The following is a 17,411-nucleotide window of genomic DNA, read 5'->3' as shown; positions in this document are numbered from 1 at the left end:
ATCGCCTCGAGGCCAAGAATTCTGTTGGAAAATGTGACATGTGACATCAGGAAAGGCCTTGCTAGATTCTTCACAACTTTCACAGATTTCCTGCTATAATTCACATCATTTGGGAGCTTATAACGATCCGTCCAGAAGGTTTTCTGGAATTGACAAGGTTGCATTCCGGAGTGTTCATAAGCATTTCCATGTGACAATGTGCTCTGCTCTAACCAGTTCTCTAGATACCATTTTGCAAAATGGTTCATCTGGTCAAAGGCAATGCTGTATCCTGCCTACTTCTCATTCAGGCCCACACACTTCACTGAGCTATAACCTTCAAACATAACGCATGGCCAACATTTATTGTTTTGCTTCACAATCAGCTGCGACCCTCACACACACATCTCACAGTTTGAAAACACTGCCAGCTATTCACTCACAGTAGCCACATCACCCCAAGTTGCACCTCACTTTGTTGCACATTTCCCTCTTGCACATGTAGCTGGAGACAGCAGTGTCTAAGAGGGGCTAGGCATGGCAGTACATCTTTGACCCTTGGAAAAAGACCATGTTTACCATTTTTGGAATAGCCATTGCCAAGGTGCACCCAGTGACTAGACTCTAATACATGGTCATATTCACAGCCACTAGCTCAATACTAATACTGTACATAATTCAGGGATCAGCATGGAGCTGGAAGTTAGATATGGCCAGGGGGAACCCGTGGTACTTCTCCCTGTGAGTGGCCCTGGGGAGTAAGTGCTTTCAAGAGATAATATCCAGGAGGAACAAAGGAAAGTATTTTGCAATTCTTAAAAGTTATTTCAAAACCATCTTTTTGGTCTTAATGAACAGTCAAAGATCACAATGTGTTACCATGGTAACCAAACAAAGTCCAAATTATCAGAGCAAGTGACCCCTTACCTTTAACTTGCTGTGAATCTCACGTGACTTCCTTCTAGCAAGCACCTGAATGTGACTCGACACCTAAATGGGGAAAGGACAATGAATTTTTTTAACTTTCATCTACAAATAAATAAAAGCCTGATGAGCCAGGCGAGATGAGAGCTCGTGTTAAAAAAACTTCCTAATTAGCCAGTGTTTCAAACACTTGTATCATTCACAATACTCAAGAATTCTTGTTAATTCCCCAAAATGTGACTAAAATACTCAACATGTTCACAAATTGGCTACATTTGGAGACAGGGCTGAGAGCGGAGCTTCTGCCTGATACCACTTGGGGGCAGTGTATTCACTGGTAATTTCATCCTTACAGGCATCCTCTTACTCTCACCCCGACATTGACACACACCAGATGCAGAAGTACAGGTAGCAAAATGCAGAAAATAAATTAAAAACAAAACAAAAATGTCACAGAGACGTGGCAGTGAGCAAATGTTTGAATCGCTACTGAAAATAAAAAATGCCAGAAATTATAGTGGTAGACAAACAGAAGGCTGAAAGAACACAGTGAGCCAGGCAGCATCAGAAGGTGGAGAAGCCAATGTTTCGGGTGTAACCCCTCTTCAGGGCTGAATGAGATGATTGCATGTCTGTAGTATCGAGTTTGTTTCATCATGTGGTCAAAGAGCTGGAGGGCTGAAGAGGCCACGGTGTTGTGACAGTGAGAAAGCGACTCACTGAGTGCATGTCTGAGGGAGGCAGAGAACGTCTTCAAAGTGGGCATTCTTTGAAGAGGCTTTGCAGTGGTAAAAACTTGGTTAGAGACAAAACAATCTGCAGCTGCTGGAATCCAGTGTAGACAAGGAAATCACAACAGGTCAGGCAGTATCCATGGAGAGAGGGCAAACTAATCGGATGTGGTGTGGAAGGGGCAGCATTTATGCTCTAGTGATGGTGGTTGAGGTGGGTGGGGTTGGGTGGGTAGAGTGCTGGGGAAGAAAGGCTGCTGATAGTGCAGATTAAGGTGATCAGAATGTGAGAATGGCAGAACAATGATGCATCTAACTGCCAAACTCAAAAGGAGATAGCCCCATTGGGGTGGGGGGGGGTGGGGGGGGGTGGGGGAAGAGAGTACATGGTAACAGAATACAGCAAGTAAAGTTAAAAGAAAAGGTAAGAAATGGGTTCACAATCTGAAGGCGTTGAACTCAATATTAAGTCCAGAAGGTTGTAAAGCTTATCGCTTCTCTAGTTTGTGCCGTGATTCACTGGAGCACTTCAGTATACCAGGGACAGACGAGTGGGTGTGTGAGGAGGATGTGAGAAGGTCAGGGTCATGCACATACCTGTTTGCGTGTCCGTGTTTTTCCTGTCCGCAACTTGATATACCTCGCAATTAATTCATTGCGTCCTGAGGAAAGATAGACAAATGATTTATTAGGCAGTTGAACATCAACTGTACAAGCAACTTCAACTTAAAGAAATCGGCATCTGCATTGTTCATTTCCTTCAAGAAATTAGAAGCATAGCAATCTTTAACTGCACTGGAAATTTATACTTGACAGATAACACATTCTCATCCCCTTCCAGTTCACTAACTGCTTCTAGACCATATGATCATTTGTTGTCAGTAATCACTCAGTCACTATCGAGTAGGATTGTCCACCTGGGAAATTGTCTCCCCCAAGTCAAGGGTTCTCTGGGTCCTTGCATAGCCACTGCTCGAGTCGCATTTCCGAGTACACATTTGGAAGGGGTTTCCAAGAAGTGGAAGTGGTCCTTGGCCTTGAGATTGTTGCCATTCCTTTTTCGTATTTCCTCTCGCCAACGAGCGTTCCCAAAGAATTGTGTCTCTTCATACAGTTGATTCCTTCTGAATGAAGGTCTTCCACACGTTGATACCTTTGTTGTATTTTGTGAAGATAACCTTCAGGGAGTTCTTGAAATGTTTCTTTTGTTCAAGTTCCTTTCTTGACTATTTGCTTTGGTAGTTAGAACTCAGGCATTCTAAGGACATGGCCAGCCCAATGGAGTTGGTTTCGGGTGATTGTGGCCCCAGTGCTGGTGCTAATGGGTCCTTCAAGGACTACGCTGTTAGTATGCCTGTCCTCCCAGCTGATGTGGACAACCCATCTCAGTTTTAATTATATAGACCACATTTCACAGCTCCATAGAAGAGTCGGAAGGATGATTGCATTATTCACAAGAATCCGGATCTCAGCATGGATGTCACAGTCGCTAAAGACTTTCATCATTAGGCACGATGCTTATATGAAAACAGCATTGGCTTTGGCTGAACAAAACCAAACTTCTTCTTGCAACTCCTTACTTCACAGTTACCCATCTCAATGCAAGCAGCACTCTGCAACAACAGATCTGATATCGTTTGGAGTCCAATCACCCTTTGTCCACTTTAAAAACCAAGTGACCCACACAAATTCTTTTGTTAAATTACCTCAATTGTTTTTGCACATTGTAAAACAATTGCAAAGCAGCTCAATGTGCTGTCAATATTGAAACAAAAAAAAAGAAAAAAATTCTTTTCCCTTGACTAGGGAACCATTTCAGGCTTTGCTTTTCTCTATGTTTAGAGTGACTGCAAATTGCTTGATTGCCACGCCCTGCACATTGCTGTCAAGAATTCTGGGCGTGTTCTGTTAGACCCTGGTGGATATAGCATCTTTCCTTAACCATCAGCAAGGCCTCTGAACTTCTAAGCAGTTACTGGTCGTCTCTCTCCCCCTTCTCTTTCAGATTCAAGCGCCATTTCCACACACCTCCTTTCCTTCACAAAAGGCCACTAAAGGATCAGCAGTAATCTTGAGATGTTCCTCCATATTATTCAGCTCCCTAACATAATATTTAACAATGATAATGGAGCTATACATTTGTGCCTTTTGCTAGTGTGGTCAAGTATGTTATGCCTGCTCTCTGGATACATTTGTTACAAATAATACAGAAATAAAATTCAAACCACAATGCTTAAACTCGAATCTATAAGTTCAATGGTTTTGCTGGCTATAAGTTTCCCCTGACTTTTAAAAACAGTCAAATTTCTGGTCATTCTGTTGCTTTTTAATGCTGCTAACTTGAGGACTATTTCCTCCCCCTGAACACCATGAAGTTTCTTGTAATCATTTGCCTACATTCAGCCAATCGTCCCTCTCTGCTCTAATAAGGAGGTCTCAGGTATGAAATGTTAAATCAGTTTCCTTCTCTACAAATGTCACTAGACCTGAACATTTCCAACAATTTCTGTTTCTTTCTCAATTTTATTAGTAACAGTAACACTTTACTTTTGTTAGTTTCCCTTTCCTAGTTAAAGTTGCCTTTTCAAAATTACTCATGATTCTTCTAAGTGCTATTTCCCTTCCCACAGTGGTTTGTATCAATATATCAGATACAGACCACAGCACGGGATTTGGACCAAGCTCACTTGTTTGAACAAATGCAACCTTACTGAAAACTTCACCAAATGAACAAGGAGTCCATTACTAGCTTTCATGTACTGTATTCATTGTCAACAAAATTACAGAATGCTTTCAGATACGGAGCTCTAGGTTTTGATGTGAAAACAGATGTCGCTTGCAGAATCATACATCTCATTGCTTTTATTCCTTTATAATCATGAGTGTTATTTCCTCACCATCCAATACCAAATAGACATGCAATCACATATCATAGACATACTGATTGGAAAATACACTCAGGCAGATTGAGGTTGATCCTCACTCATCCAGTTTCAGTAACATCTCTCATGCTCAGATTTGCAGCTTTTTCTCATTAAGTGTTCTAATCAATCCTTACAGAGTAGGAGTCATCATTCTGGTGAATGTTGCAAATAACAGCAGGGGTGGGGGGTTGCGGTGGTGGATATGAGCATTGCCGACAAGACCAACATTTGTCGTCGGTCTCTATTTGTCCTTGATCTAAATGACTTGTCAGGGCCATTTCAGAGTCAGCTATATTGTTGTTAGTCTAAAGTCACACGTAGACCAGAGCAGGCGAGGACGGCAGATTTTCTCCCCGAAAGGACATCAGCAAACCAGATGGATCTTAATGACAATGGTCATCATTGCTGAAACTATCTTTTAATTTCAGATTTTCTTAATTGAATCAAAATCCCACCAGCTGCCAGATATCCTCAGCACATGAGCTTGGATTACTAACCCGGTGCTATGACTGCAATATTATCTCCTTCTTGCCCAACTCTGTAATGCATAAAATTGACAAAATGGATAAAATAAATTCTTTAAACTAAAACTTTAACACACAATTATTGTGCTCTGATACAGATGTTAATGACATTTCAATTCTCAAACTGTAGCTCGGGTTCTAACATGTCCCTTTTCCTGTTTAGTGACCAGCAGCAGCATGTTCATAGCCATCAGGAGATTCTGGATATGGTGTTTAATGAGACACTTATCACCATGGTTTCAGCAGAGGCACTGTAATCAGTTTCAGTGTCTCTATATTACAACATGCCTTTTAGGATAACCAAAGCCACAGCTTCATTTAGCTCCCTTTCAGGTCATGTGTTAACATGCAAGCTGCACACCACATTGGAGTTTTACCTATGTTGGATGATATTTTGACATGAGAGGATATCTATAACAGGGGAACCAAAACAGTGATGAGCCCATAGACTAAAAGAATGCAATACAGGAGGAGTTTCTTGAAAAAAAAACATTCAGACAATGTAGGCATCACTGGCTGGGCCAGCATTTATTGCCTATTCCTGAATGTGTTTCTCAAAAGCAGCAGTCCTGAGAATGTAGAATTTGATCCAGAGCTGGTGACATGTTCCCAAGTCAGCATGCTGTGTGGCTGGAAGGGGAAGCTGCAGGTGATGGTGTAGATACTGCCCTTGTCCTTCTAGGTGGTAGTGATCACAGGTTTGGAAAACGCTGTTAAAGTCTGTCTTAGATCATTTATTCACAACAAGCACATACAGAATTACATACTCAATGTAAACTTGAGTATTGATGGAAATTTGTTCTCTATATTTTCAAATATTTTTAGCAAATCTCAGTGGGAAGGATAAACTTAAAAGCACCAGAATTGGCTAACCTAAATTCTATTGTTGTATTCCAGTAAAGCATGTCTGCTGTCTACTTACCCAGACATAGAATGGATATTACCCAGCGTCTTAGTATTCAGATGGTGCTCCCACTCTCTCATTCTTCTAGTTGCAAGCAATAACATTAATTTTGTTATTCTCCCATACTGTATTGAAGGTATGACTGGATGCAGCAGTGATCAAAAAGGCAAATTGTACATGGAGTTTAAATCACAAGAGGTTACAGGGTGGGGGGTGGTGGGTCTGGATGGGATGCTCTTTGGAGGGTTGGTGTGGACTTGATGGACCAAATGGCCTGCTTCCACACTGTAGGGATTCTGTGATTTGTGTACAGGATTGAAGACCTGCCACCATTGTATATATTGGTATTCATTACACTGATAAACTCAACAATAATGAGCAGCTGAGTGCATTTTTAAGAGCACCATGAATTACCAAGTAGGTGGTAATCACCATGGGATCATCAGTGCTCACAAAATATGGTAAGATCCCATGAGAAATGGGTCTCTGATAGAATGACCACCTAACCTCCTAGCCCGTGCAGGTTTCTAATATATAGAGATTGTGTTTTGTGTGCTCAAATCCCAGCTGTGTGAAATATTTTCCTACGCCTCTTAATGGACTTCATCCTATGCTCAAATTCATTTTTGAAATGGAACAGTCAGTCAAAATGAACTCTTTTATTAACACCCTTATTGAGATTCTGACTGGGAGTCGGGGGAGGGATTGGAGACTACTACAAACCTACCTTACTGGTCACACTGGGATTCTTACAGTCCCATGTGCATAAATTGATCCATTCAGCAATCCCAAAAAAGGGATCTAGCCATTTGTTCACCGTGCAGCCTGATGCTGGAATACAGCACAAAGTCATCCTCTGGAATAATAGCAACCCTGATAAAGATCATTTCAAAGCTAGCTGTACTGCTACTATGCAGCAACAACAACACCCCAAGTGGTGTTTGCCCCGAACAAGATGCTGTTGCCAAGCCAAAGGAACATTCTGTTCATCATACAATAGATATTGTGGCATATGAATCTCAATGCTGGAGTCCAGGTTGTGCTTCCTAAAGACTGGTAGATTTTAATCAGACAGCATATCCTTTGGCTGTTCACAATAATCAAGCTACTAAATTTTCAACCATCTCACACTTGCAAAACCCACAGCACTGTATCCAAAATTAGAATTGATACTTCAATTGGACAATCTTTGCTGGATAATCGCAAATGTATGAAGAATTACACTGACAAACTATTTAAAATTGGTTAGGCTTGCAGAATGGCACACTTTTGCATATTGGAAGCTGTATATTAATGCATAGGGCCTTGTTCTTTACAAAGAAAGGATATGTCTATGCACTGAACTTATTTAAGTAGGTGATTAACCAATCACTGGTCAATTCTCATACAATGCCTTCATCAATCAGTATCAACTTACCTGGTTTAAAAATCAAAGCCTGGCATTGAACTGTGGCATTCTCCATGGCCAACTTCTACCAGAGTAGATTTCCCAACCAGACAGCACGCTCTTTTAACGCAATACAAATGTTAGTTTTCTCCTTCAGTAGGTATTCTTGCAAATTGGCGAGTGCAGACAAAAAGCTTTCACAAAGCGCTTTTTTCAGCATACTCCAGTATTGTGGAACAAATGACTAATGGACAGTTGATGCTGTTTCATCCTTGTATAGTGTTAGGTATCCTGTAGCAATTACTTACAGTCATAGAGGCATACAGCATGGAAACAGGCCCTTTGGTACAACTTGTCCATGCCAACCAGATATCCTAAATTAATCCAGTCCCATTTGCCAACATTTGGCCCATACATCTCTGAACCCTTCCTATTCATCTACCCATCCAGATGTATTTTAAATGTTGTAATTGTACCAGCCTCCACTACTTCCTCTGGCAACTTGTTCCACATACACACCACCTTCTACATGAAAAAGTTGTCCTTGAGGTCCTTTTTAAATCTTTCTCCTCTCACCTAAAACCAATGCTCTCTAGTTTTGGACTCCACCATCCTGGGGAAAAGACCTTGGCTATTCACCCCATCTATGCCCCTCATGACTTTATAAACCTCTATAAAGGTCACCTCTCAGTCTCTGACACTTCAGGGAAAATAGCCCCAACCTATTCAGCCTTTCCCTATGGCTCAAACCCTCCAACCCTGGTAATGTCCTTGTAAATCTTTTTGAACTCTTTCATGTTTCACAACAATCCTTCCTGTGGCAGGGAGATCAGAATTGCATGGAGCACTCCAAAGTCATCTAACCAATGACCTCCTGCAACATGACCTCCCAACTCCTAGATTCAATGCTCTGACCAACCAAGGTAAACATGTCCTCATTCCTGGTATTTTTGATAACTCAGAGTATATTACAAGACAGTTACACACTGATGGTTTTATCAATGCACGTCTATGTTGTAACTATCACAACATCTTGAAATGTAGCAGTCACATGCATTGCCAATTGCAGTATCAGCCATCATTGTTGTGAATGAATGGGCTGGAATGTATTGAAAAAAAAATCACCGACAGACACCCCAGTATGCCCACACAAACAAAATCACAACTACACATCAACCGTAACCTGTAGCCTGGAGGTTTTGCAGCTTATGCCACATTGACACAGACCTATGAACAAAGAAAATGCCAGAAACAATGTCTACGGTCATCAAGATTTCAGATCAAACTAATTTAAAAGTGGATTCAGTCATGTGCAGCTAATGTCAGCTGCAGGGGTATGTGGGTGTTACAATTCACCTTGATGGTCTCAGAGTTCAGGGAACAGCAAAATCAGCATGTATTTCTATTCCTAAAATTACCGTCCTATGACAAATACTGAAGATGAACGAGATTCTATCTTGACTATAAAAGCTCTAGTTGCAGATTTACTTGTTCATCATACTCATTGTCTGGCTGACTGGCCACCCAAAATAGTTACAGAGATGGAGGGAAGACAGTAGAGCAACAATGGCAGGAGTTTCTGGGTGTAATTGAGGACACAGTACAGAGGTTCATCCCAAAGAAAATAAAGATTATCGGGTGTGGGGACGGGAGTGGGGGCGGAATTAGACAGCCATGGCTGACAAAGGAAGTCAGGAAATGTATCACAGAAAAATCGAGAGCCTGTAAAGTGGCTAAGAGCACTGGGAAGTCAGAAGATTGGGAAGACTACAAAAATAGAGGATGACAAAGAGAGAAATAAGGAAGGAGAGGATCAAATATGAAGGTAAGCTAGCCAGTAATATTAGAAATGATACAAAAGTTTATTTCAATACATAAGAAACAAAAGAGGCAAAAGTAAAAATTGGGCCACTCCAAATTGATGCAAGAAGGCTAGTGCTGGGAGATAAGGAAATAGCTGAAGAACTTAATAAATACTTTGTCAGTCATCACAGTGAAAGACATGAGTAATATTCCAACAATTAAGGAAATTCAAGGGGCAGAGTTGATATGGTAGCTATTACAAAAGAGAAAGTGCTAGAAAATCTAAAAGGACTAAAAATTGATTAATTTCTTGGCCCCATTGGGGTACATCCTTGAGATCTGAGGGAGGTGGCTGAAGAAGTAGCAAAGGCATTGATTGTAATCTTTCAAGAATCACTGGAGTCAGGGAAAGTCCCAGATGATTGGAAAATTGCAGTTATAACCCCCTTGTTCAAGAAAGGATCAAGACAAAAGATGGAAAATTATAGGCCTTTTAGCCTAATCTCGGTTGTAGGCAAAATTCTAGAATCCATTGTTAAGGATGAGATTTCTAAATTCTTGGAAGTGCAGGGTCGGATTAGAACAAGTCAGCATGGGTTTAGTAAGGGTAGGTCATGCCTGATAAACCTGTTATAATTCTTTGAAGAGGTAATAAGTAGGTTAGATCAGGAAAATCTGGTGGATATTATCTACCTAGACTTCCAAAAAGGCCTTTGATAAGGTGCCTCACAGGAGGCTGCCGAGTAAGGTGAGGGCCCATGGTGTTCAAGGTGAGCTACTGGCATGGATTGGGGATTGGCTGTCTGACAGAAGGCAGAGAGGTGTAATTAAAGGTTCTTTTTCAGAATGGCAGCTAGTGATACGTGGTGTCACGCAGGGTTCAGTGTTAGGGCCGCAGCTATTCACTTTATATATTAATGACCTGGATGAAGGAACTGGGGGCATTCTGGTGAAGTTTACCGATGATATGAAGTTAGGCAGACAGGCAGGTAGTTCTGAGGAGGTGAGGAGGCTGCAGAAAAATTTAAACAGTTTGGGAGAGTGGTCCAAGAAATGGCTGATGAAATTCGATGTGAGCAAATGCAAGGTCTTGCACTTTGGAAAAAAAGAATACTGGAACGGGCTCTTTTCTAAACGGTGAGAAAATTCCGAAAGCCGAAGAGCAAAGGGATCTGGGAGTGAGAGTTCGGGATTCTGTAAAGGTTGACTTGCAGATTGAGACCATGTTTAAGAAAGCACATGTAATCTTGTTATTTATCTCAGGACGGTTGGAATATAAAAGCAGCGATATGGTGCTGAGAGTTTATAAAGCTCCATTTAGAAAACTGTTTCCAGTTTTGGGCCCCACACCTCAGGAAGGACATGCTGGCATTGGAGTGTGTCCAGCAGAGATTCACACGAGTGATCCCTGGAATGGTAGGCCTGACATACAATGAACAGCTGAGGATCCTGGGATTGTATTCATCAGAGTTTAGGAGGTTGAGGGGAGATCTAATAGAAACTTACAAGATAATGCACAGCTTAGAAAGGGTGGACGCTGGGAATTTGTTTCCATCAGGCAGGGATACTAGGACCCGTGGGCACAGCCTTAGAATTAGAGGGGGTCAATTTAAAACGGAAATGAGGAGACATTTCTTCAGCCAGAGAGTGGTGGACCTGTGGAATTCATTGCCACGGAGCGCAGTGGAGGCCGGGACATTAAATGTCTTCAAGGCAGAGATTGATAAATTCTTAACCTTGCAAGGAATTAAGGGATATGGGGAAAGTGTGGGTAAGTGGCGTTGAAATGCTCATCAGCCATGATTGAATGGTGGAGTGGACTCGATGGGCTGAATGGCCTTACTTCCACTCCTATGTCTTATGGCAAAAGTCTGGTGGGTAGAAGTCACTCTACTGACCTCCAGCAAGAATGTTTGAGGAACAAAGTGCAATTGAGTAATAAAACTGTTATTTTTCTTTAACTTGGAATCCTGATGGATATGTGCAGATGAAGGGATGTATCAAGGTGCAGAGTGGCTGATGTTGTGAGTGATAGCTATTTTGGGGAGTAGGGTGGTGATGCAGAGATAAATTGCACAAGGAGGGACTGTGGAAGCAGGAAATGAGATTTACAGGAAACAGGAATAGTGATTTTCCAGGATGTAAGAGACAAAAATCTATGTGACAGTTAGCACCTGGATACACACCTGTAACAAGATGAAGAAAGAATTTCAAAAGTGATATGCATTTTTACCTATGCCATGATTTTGCAGGTCAGGGCCAGTGATAAATTTAGATACCATTCACAAGTAGCTGCCCCTGTAGTGACCTTGATGCTGATACGGTATCGTGTAAGGTCGGTGTAAAGCAGTTCCCAATAGGATCTGCTCATTTGAGATATTTGAAATGAGTGTATGGCCATGTTATTGGGAGCCGGGAACCCAGGCCTACTGGCTGTCTGGAGTTCAACCTTGGAAGCAAAAGCAGCATGGATCAAGAACAACAAACAGTTTAGATTTTACCTGTTTTGAGAAAGTCTGAGCTGACTCTTACTGAGACAATATCCAGGCTATCAATTTCTCCAGCTGCTCTCTTTTCTCATACTTTTAGACAGCAAGTGAGTGTTGACAGCATATTAATCACAAAGAGATGTTGCAGCCTGATTCTACACCCAGCCAATGACTTCTCACAAGTGTCACTAGTTCAGTGTGTAGTGCTGGAAAAGCACAGATCAGGCAGCATTCGAGGAGCAGGAGAATCGATGTTACAGGCATGAGCCCTTCATCAGGAATGAGGCTTGTGGGCCGGGGGCTGAGATAAATGGGAGAGCGTGTGGGGGAGGAAGATAGCTGAGAATGCGATAAGTAGAAGGTGATAGGTCAGAGAGGAGGATGGAGCAGATAGGTGGGAAAGCGATGGACAGGTCAGGAAGGTGATGCCGAGTTGGAGGTTTGGGACTGGGATAATGTGGGGACAGGGGAAATGAGGGAACTGGTGAAACCCACATTGATCCTGTGTGATTGCAGGGTCCCAAGGCCGACTATGAGGCGTTCTTCCTCCAGGTGTTGGATGGTAAGGGTTAGCGGTGGAGGCGGCCTAGGACCTGCATATCCTTGGCAGAGTGGGAGGGGAAAGGGTGTTGAAGTGTTCAGCCACAGGGCGGTGGGATTGATTGGTGCAGGTGTCCCAAGATGTTCTCTGAAACAATCCACAAGTTAGCATCCTGTCTCCCCAATGTAGAGGGGACCACATCGGGTGCAACAGATACTGTAGAGGACATTGGTGGAGGTATAGGTACATGTCTGTTGGATGGGGAAGGATCTTTTGGGGCCTTGAACGGAGGTAAGGTGGGCGCAGACTTTGCACTTGCTGCAGTGGCAGGGGAACGGGCCGGGAGTGGAGTGTGGGCTGGTTGGGGGTGGGATATAGGGGGCGTGGACCTGACAAGGGAGTCATGGAGGGAATGGTCCCTCCGGAACGCTCATAGGAGTGGGGAAGGAAATATTTCTTTGGTGGTGGGTTCGTTTATAGGTGGTGGAAGTGGCAGAGGATGATGTAATATGTGCAGAGATTGGTGGGGTGGAAAGTGGGGACCGGTGGGGGGGGGGGGGGGGGCAGGGTTGGGGGGGTTCTGTCCTTGTTACGTTGGGAAGGGTGGGGTTCGAGGGCAGAGGTGTGGGAAGTGGAGGATGTGCTGGAGGGCATCGTCATCCCAATCAATACTCTCCCATTGACACCCTCATTCACCTGGCTGAATGAGTCCTCACCCTTAAATTCTCCTTCCAATTCTCCCACTTCTCCCAAACTAAAGGGGTAACCATGGGCACCTGCATGGGACCCAGCTATGCCTGCCTTTTTGTGGGGTACGTGGAATAGCAGTTACACCGGCATCACCACCTCCCCCTCCACTACATCAATGACTGAATCAGTGCTACCTCGTGCTCCCACGACGAGTTTGAGTAGTTCATCAACTTCACTATCACCTTTCACCCCGGCCTCAAATTCACCTGGGCCAGCTTGGACACCTCTCTCCCCTTGCTGATTCTCTCCATCCCCATCCCAATCAACCGACTAACCACAGACATCTACTACAAGCCCACTGAACCCACAGCTACCTAGATGACACTTTCTCTCACCTGACCTCTGGTAAAAATGCCACCCCTTATTCCCAATTCCTCTGCCTCATCTGTTCCCAGGATGATCAAAACCACCTTAGAAAATCCCAGATGGCCTCCTCCTTCCAAGATTGTAATTTCTCTTCCCATGGTCAACAATGCCCTCCAGCGCATCTCCTCCACTTCCCACACCTCCACCCTTTAACCCTAGCCCTCCCTCTACATTAGGGAGACAGGATGCCAACTTGCAGGTCGTCTCAGAAAACATCTCTGCGACTCCAGGATCAACCTAACCCACTGCTTTGTGGATGAACACGTCAACTCCTCCTTCCAATCCGTCAAGGACATGCAGGTCCTGGGCTTCCCCCATTGCCAAATCCTTACCATCAGACACTGAGGAAGAACACCTCATCTTCTACCTTGGGACCCTGCAACCACATAGGATCAATGTGAATTTCACCAGTTTCCCCATGTCCCCAACCTCCAAGTCAGCACTGTCCTCTTGACCATCACCTTTCCCATCTATCCACTCCATCCTCCTCTCAGACCTCTCACCTTCACCCCTACTCCATCTACCTATCGCATTCTCAGCTGCCTTGTCTCCACCCCCACCTCCCCCCCACTGCCCCCCATTTATGTCTCAGCACCCTGGCCCACAAGCCTCATTCCTGATGAAGGGCTTATGCTTCTACTCCTCAGATGCTGCCTGACCTGCTGTGCTTTTCCAGCACCACACTCTCGACTCTGATATCCAGCATCTGCAGACTTCACTTTCTCCAAGTATCACTAGTTGCCAAGATTGCTGGGGGCTTTATCCCTTCCTATTTCAGTGCATGAGATCTTCATGAGATCAATATGGATTGACAGTAGGACCTTGCTTACCATCTTAAAAACTCAAGCGCAAATAAAAATCTTCTGCTAAGTAATACGGATTTTGAGTCTGGTGGGTCCAGGCAGAGGCCCAGAACTCCATTTTGTGACACAACCTGGGAGTCCTGTCCTGCAGAGAGGGGGAAAGGCCCATTGATGTACATAGTTGCCATTTCATGTGATCTGTGGGGTCTTCACCCAAAGGGTCTGTTAACACATTTACCTTAGTTACATCAGAAGTTAAATATTGCAACTACCACAAAATTTAAATGCTTTACTCAGTTACGGACATGCTCAAGTATATACTTTATTTATATAAAGGTTGGAATAAAAAGATCAATTAACCAGATTTCTTTAATAAACAAATTTGACTCAGTTGACAATTGTTGCTCAACTACACAATCTAAATTTTGGGACAATTCACAAGAAATACCAAAGCAAAGGGTAAACAACATTCATATTATAAAAAGGAGGAGGATAACTGGTGCATTTTCCATCCAAACATTCTTCACTCAGGCAGAAGAAATATTGTTTGCCTTGCAGATTAGTATTTCTTGCAAATTGTTCTGATCACAAACTGCTTTCTTCCACCGTTACTCAAAACTTATATAAATACCTATTTGTATTATCTATTGTAATAGAAAAATCCATAACTGACAAAGATGTGAAGATATCAACACAGTTAGAAATATGAAAGCATAATTACCTCTCTTTCCATCTACACACACCAATAAAGGGGGAAAAACTGTGGAGGATTAGCTAAGAAAATAAAACACTGGCCACTAATTGATAGTTGGTGACAAAAATGAAGCAGCTTTAAAATGTTCAAGCTGGCGTTCAGCCAGAATCCCGGAACATATAAACTGGAGTCACTAGAATCAAGGTTAGAGCGGTGCTGGAAAAGTACAGCAGGTCAGACAGCATCCAAGGATCAGAAAAATCTACGTTTCGGGCAAAAGCCTTTTTTGAATGCAATTCTTTGAGGAATCGGCAAATTTTAAACCAGGCAGCTTGCATTTCATGGTTAGAGATTATTTAATCCATTGCATCAATTGTATGACACTTTAATCTTTTGTTATAAACTCTGTGTCCTATGATCCCGTCTCACTAGCTACCTGATGAAGGAGCAGCGCTCTGAAAATTTGTACTTTCGAATAAACCTGCTAGACTGTAACGTAGTGGTGTGTGATTTTTAGATGTAGGGATAGATAGATGTTGGGCATAACTCTCCTCCTGTTAATCAGATAGCAGCTGTAAGACTTTATATGCCAATTTGAAAGACTTCCAGTTAATATTTGATCCAAAAAGTAGCATTTCTTACAGGCAGCTTTGGGATGCAAATCTGAATGATGTGCTCAATTCTTACAGTGGAGCTTGATTTAGCAGCTTTCTAATTCAGGTTAAAGAAAGTGTAACCCAATCAATATGACTAACAGTTCACACATTTGCAGATCTGTTAACCTCAATTAATTAGCACCTAAGCACTTCAGACCTAAACAGGAATATGCATCCTGTGAAGAAGGATGCATTTTAGTTAAAAATCACAACACCAGGTTATAGTTCGACAGGTTTAAATTGGAAGCACTAGCTTTCGGAGTGACGCTCCTTCATCAGGTGAAGGATGATGAAGGAGCGTCGCTCTGAAAGCTAGTGCTTCCAATTAAACCTGTTGGACTATAACCTGGTGTTGTGTGGTTTTAAACTTTGTACACCCCAGTCCAACACCGGCATCTCCAAATGATACATTTTAGGATATTTAAGGTGCAATAGGCTCTTGTCGTTATGTACTTCAAACAGGAGAAGCACAAACACAGACGGACGTAGATATATTTTTCAGCATCTTCTTTTGAAACCTAAAATGGTTTAGGGCATTGAGTCACTTTACTGAGCAGAAATCATTGTTTTAACACGAAGGATAGTTACTGGGGTCAGGAAGTCATCAGTCACTACTCCCTGTAACTAAGTCTTGACATGAATCAGAACCAGGTAAAAACAATGACTACAGATGCTGGAAACCAGGTTCTAGGATCAGAGTAGTGCTGGAAAATCACAGCAGTTCAGGCAGCATCCAAGGAGCAGGAAAATTGACATTTTGGGCAAAAACCCTTCATCAAGAATAGAGGCAGAGTGCCTGCAGGGTGGAAAGATAAATGAGAGGAGGGTGGGGGTGGGGACAAAGTAGCATAGAGTACAATAGGTGAGTGGTGGTGGTGGTGGTGGTGGTGGTGGGGTGGGGGGGGGGGGGAGATAGAGGTGATAGGTCAGGGAGGAGGGTGAAATGGATAGGTGGAAAGGAAGATAGGCAGGTAGGACAGGTCATGGGGACAGTGTTGAGCTGGAAGTTTGGAACTGGGGTGAGTGGGGGAAAGGGGAAATGAGGAAACTGTTGAGGTCCACATTGATGCCCTGAGGTTGAAGTGTTCAGAGGCAGAAGATGAGGCGTTCTTCCTCCAGGCGTCAGGTGGTGAGGGAGCGGCGGTGAAGGAGACTCAGTACCTCCATGTCCTTGGCAAAGTGGGGGGGGGAGCGGTGGGGAGTGTTGAGCTGATATGTTGGGCTGCAGGTGTCCCAGAGATGTTCCCTAAAGTGCTCTGCTAGGAGGCATCCAGTTTCCCCAATGTAGAGGAGACCGCATCAGAAGCAACGGATTCAATAAATGATATTAGTGGATGTGCAGGTAAAAAACTTTGATGGATGTGGAAGGCTCCTTTTGGGGCCTTGGATGGAGGTGAGGGAGGTGGTGTGGGCACAGGTTTTACAGTTCCTGGGGTGGCAGGGAAAGGTGCCAGGATTGGAGGGTGGGTCATAGGAGGTGTGGACCTGACCAGGTAGTCACGGAGGGAACGGTCTTTGCAGAAGATGGAAAGGGGTGGGGAGGGAAATATATCCCTGGTGGTGAGGTCCGTTTGGAGGTGGCGGAAATGTTGGTGGATGATTTGGTTTATGCGAAGGTTGGTAGGGTGGAAGGTGAGCACCAGGGCGTTCTGTCCTTGTTACGGTTGGAGGGGTGGGGTCTGAGAGTGGAGGTGCGGGATGTGGATGAGATGCGTTGGAGGGCATCTTTAACTATGTGGGAAGGAAAATTGTGGTCTCTAAAGGAGGAGGCCATCTGGTGTGTTCTGTGGTGGAACTGGTCCTCCTGGGAGCAGATACGGCAGAGGCGGAGGAATTGGGAATACGGAATAGCATTTTTGCAGGAGGTGGGTGGGAAGAGGTGTAATCCAGGTAGCTGTGGGAGTCGGTGGGTTTGTAAAAAAATGTCGGTGTCAAG

General features: G+C 43.5%; 1 protein-coding gene across 2 annotated transcripts in view; it reads right to left on the bottom strand.

The window, feature by feature from the left end:
* The window catches only part of LOC132831164 (transcriptional enhancer factor TEF-1-like), an 82,979-nt gene that overhangs the window by 30,404 nt on the left and 35,164 nt on the right, over positions 1–17,411 (bottom strand). For both annotated transcript variants that reach the window (XM_060849174.1, XM_060849172.1), the window contains exons 4-5: positions 2,232–2,296; positions 907–969 (exon numbers count right to left, since the gene is read on the bottom strand). In XM_060849174.1, the coding sequence (XP_060705157.1) occupies positions 907–969; positions 2,232–2,296 (128 nt within the window). The remainder of the gene's footprint in view (positions 1–906; positions 970–2,231; positions 2,297–17,411) is intronic.

The sequence above is a fragment of the Hemiscyllium ocellatum genome, chromosome 33 (assembly GCF_020745735.1).
Source record: "Hemiscyllium ocellatum isolate sHemOce1 chromosome 33, sHemOce1.pat.X.cur, whole genome shotgun sequence".
Classification (NCBI taxonomy): Eukaryota; Metazoa; Chordata; class Chondrichthyes; order Orectolobiformes; family Hemiscylliidae; genus Hemiscyllium; species Hemiscyllium ocellatum.
This window is presented reverse-complemented; position numbering and strand designations above follow the sequence as displayed.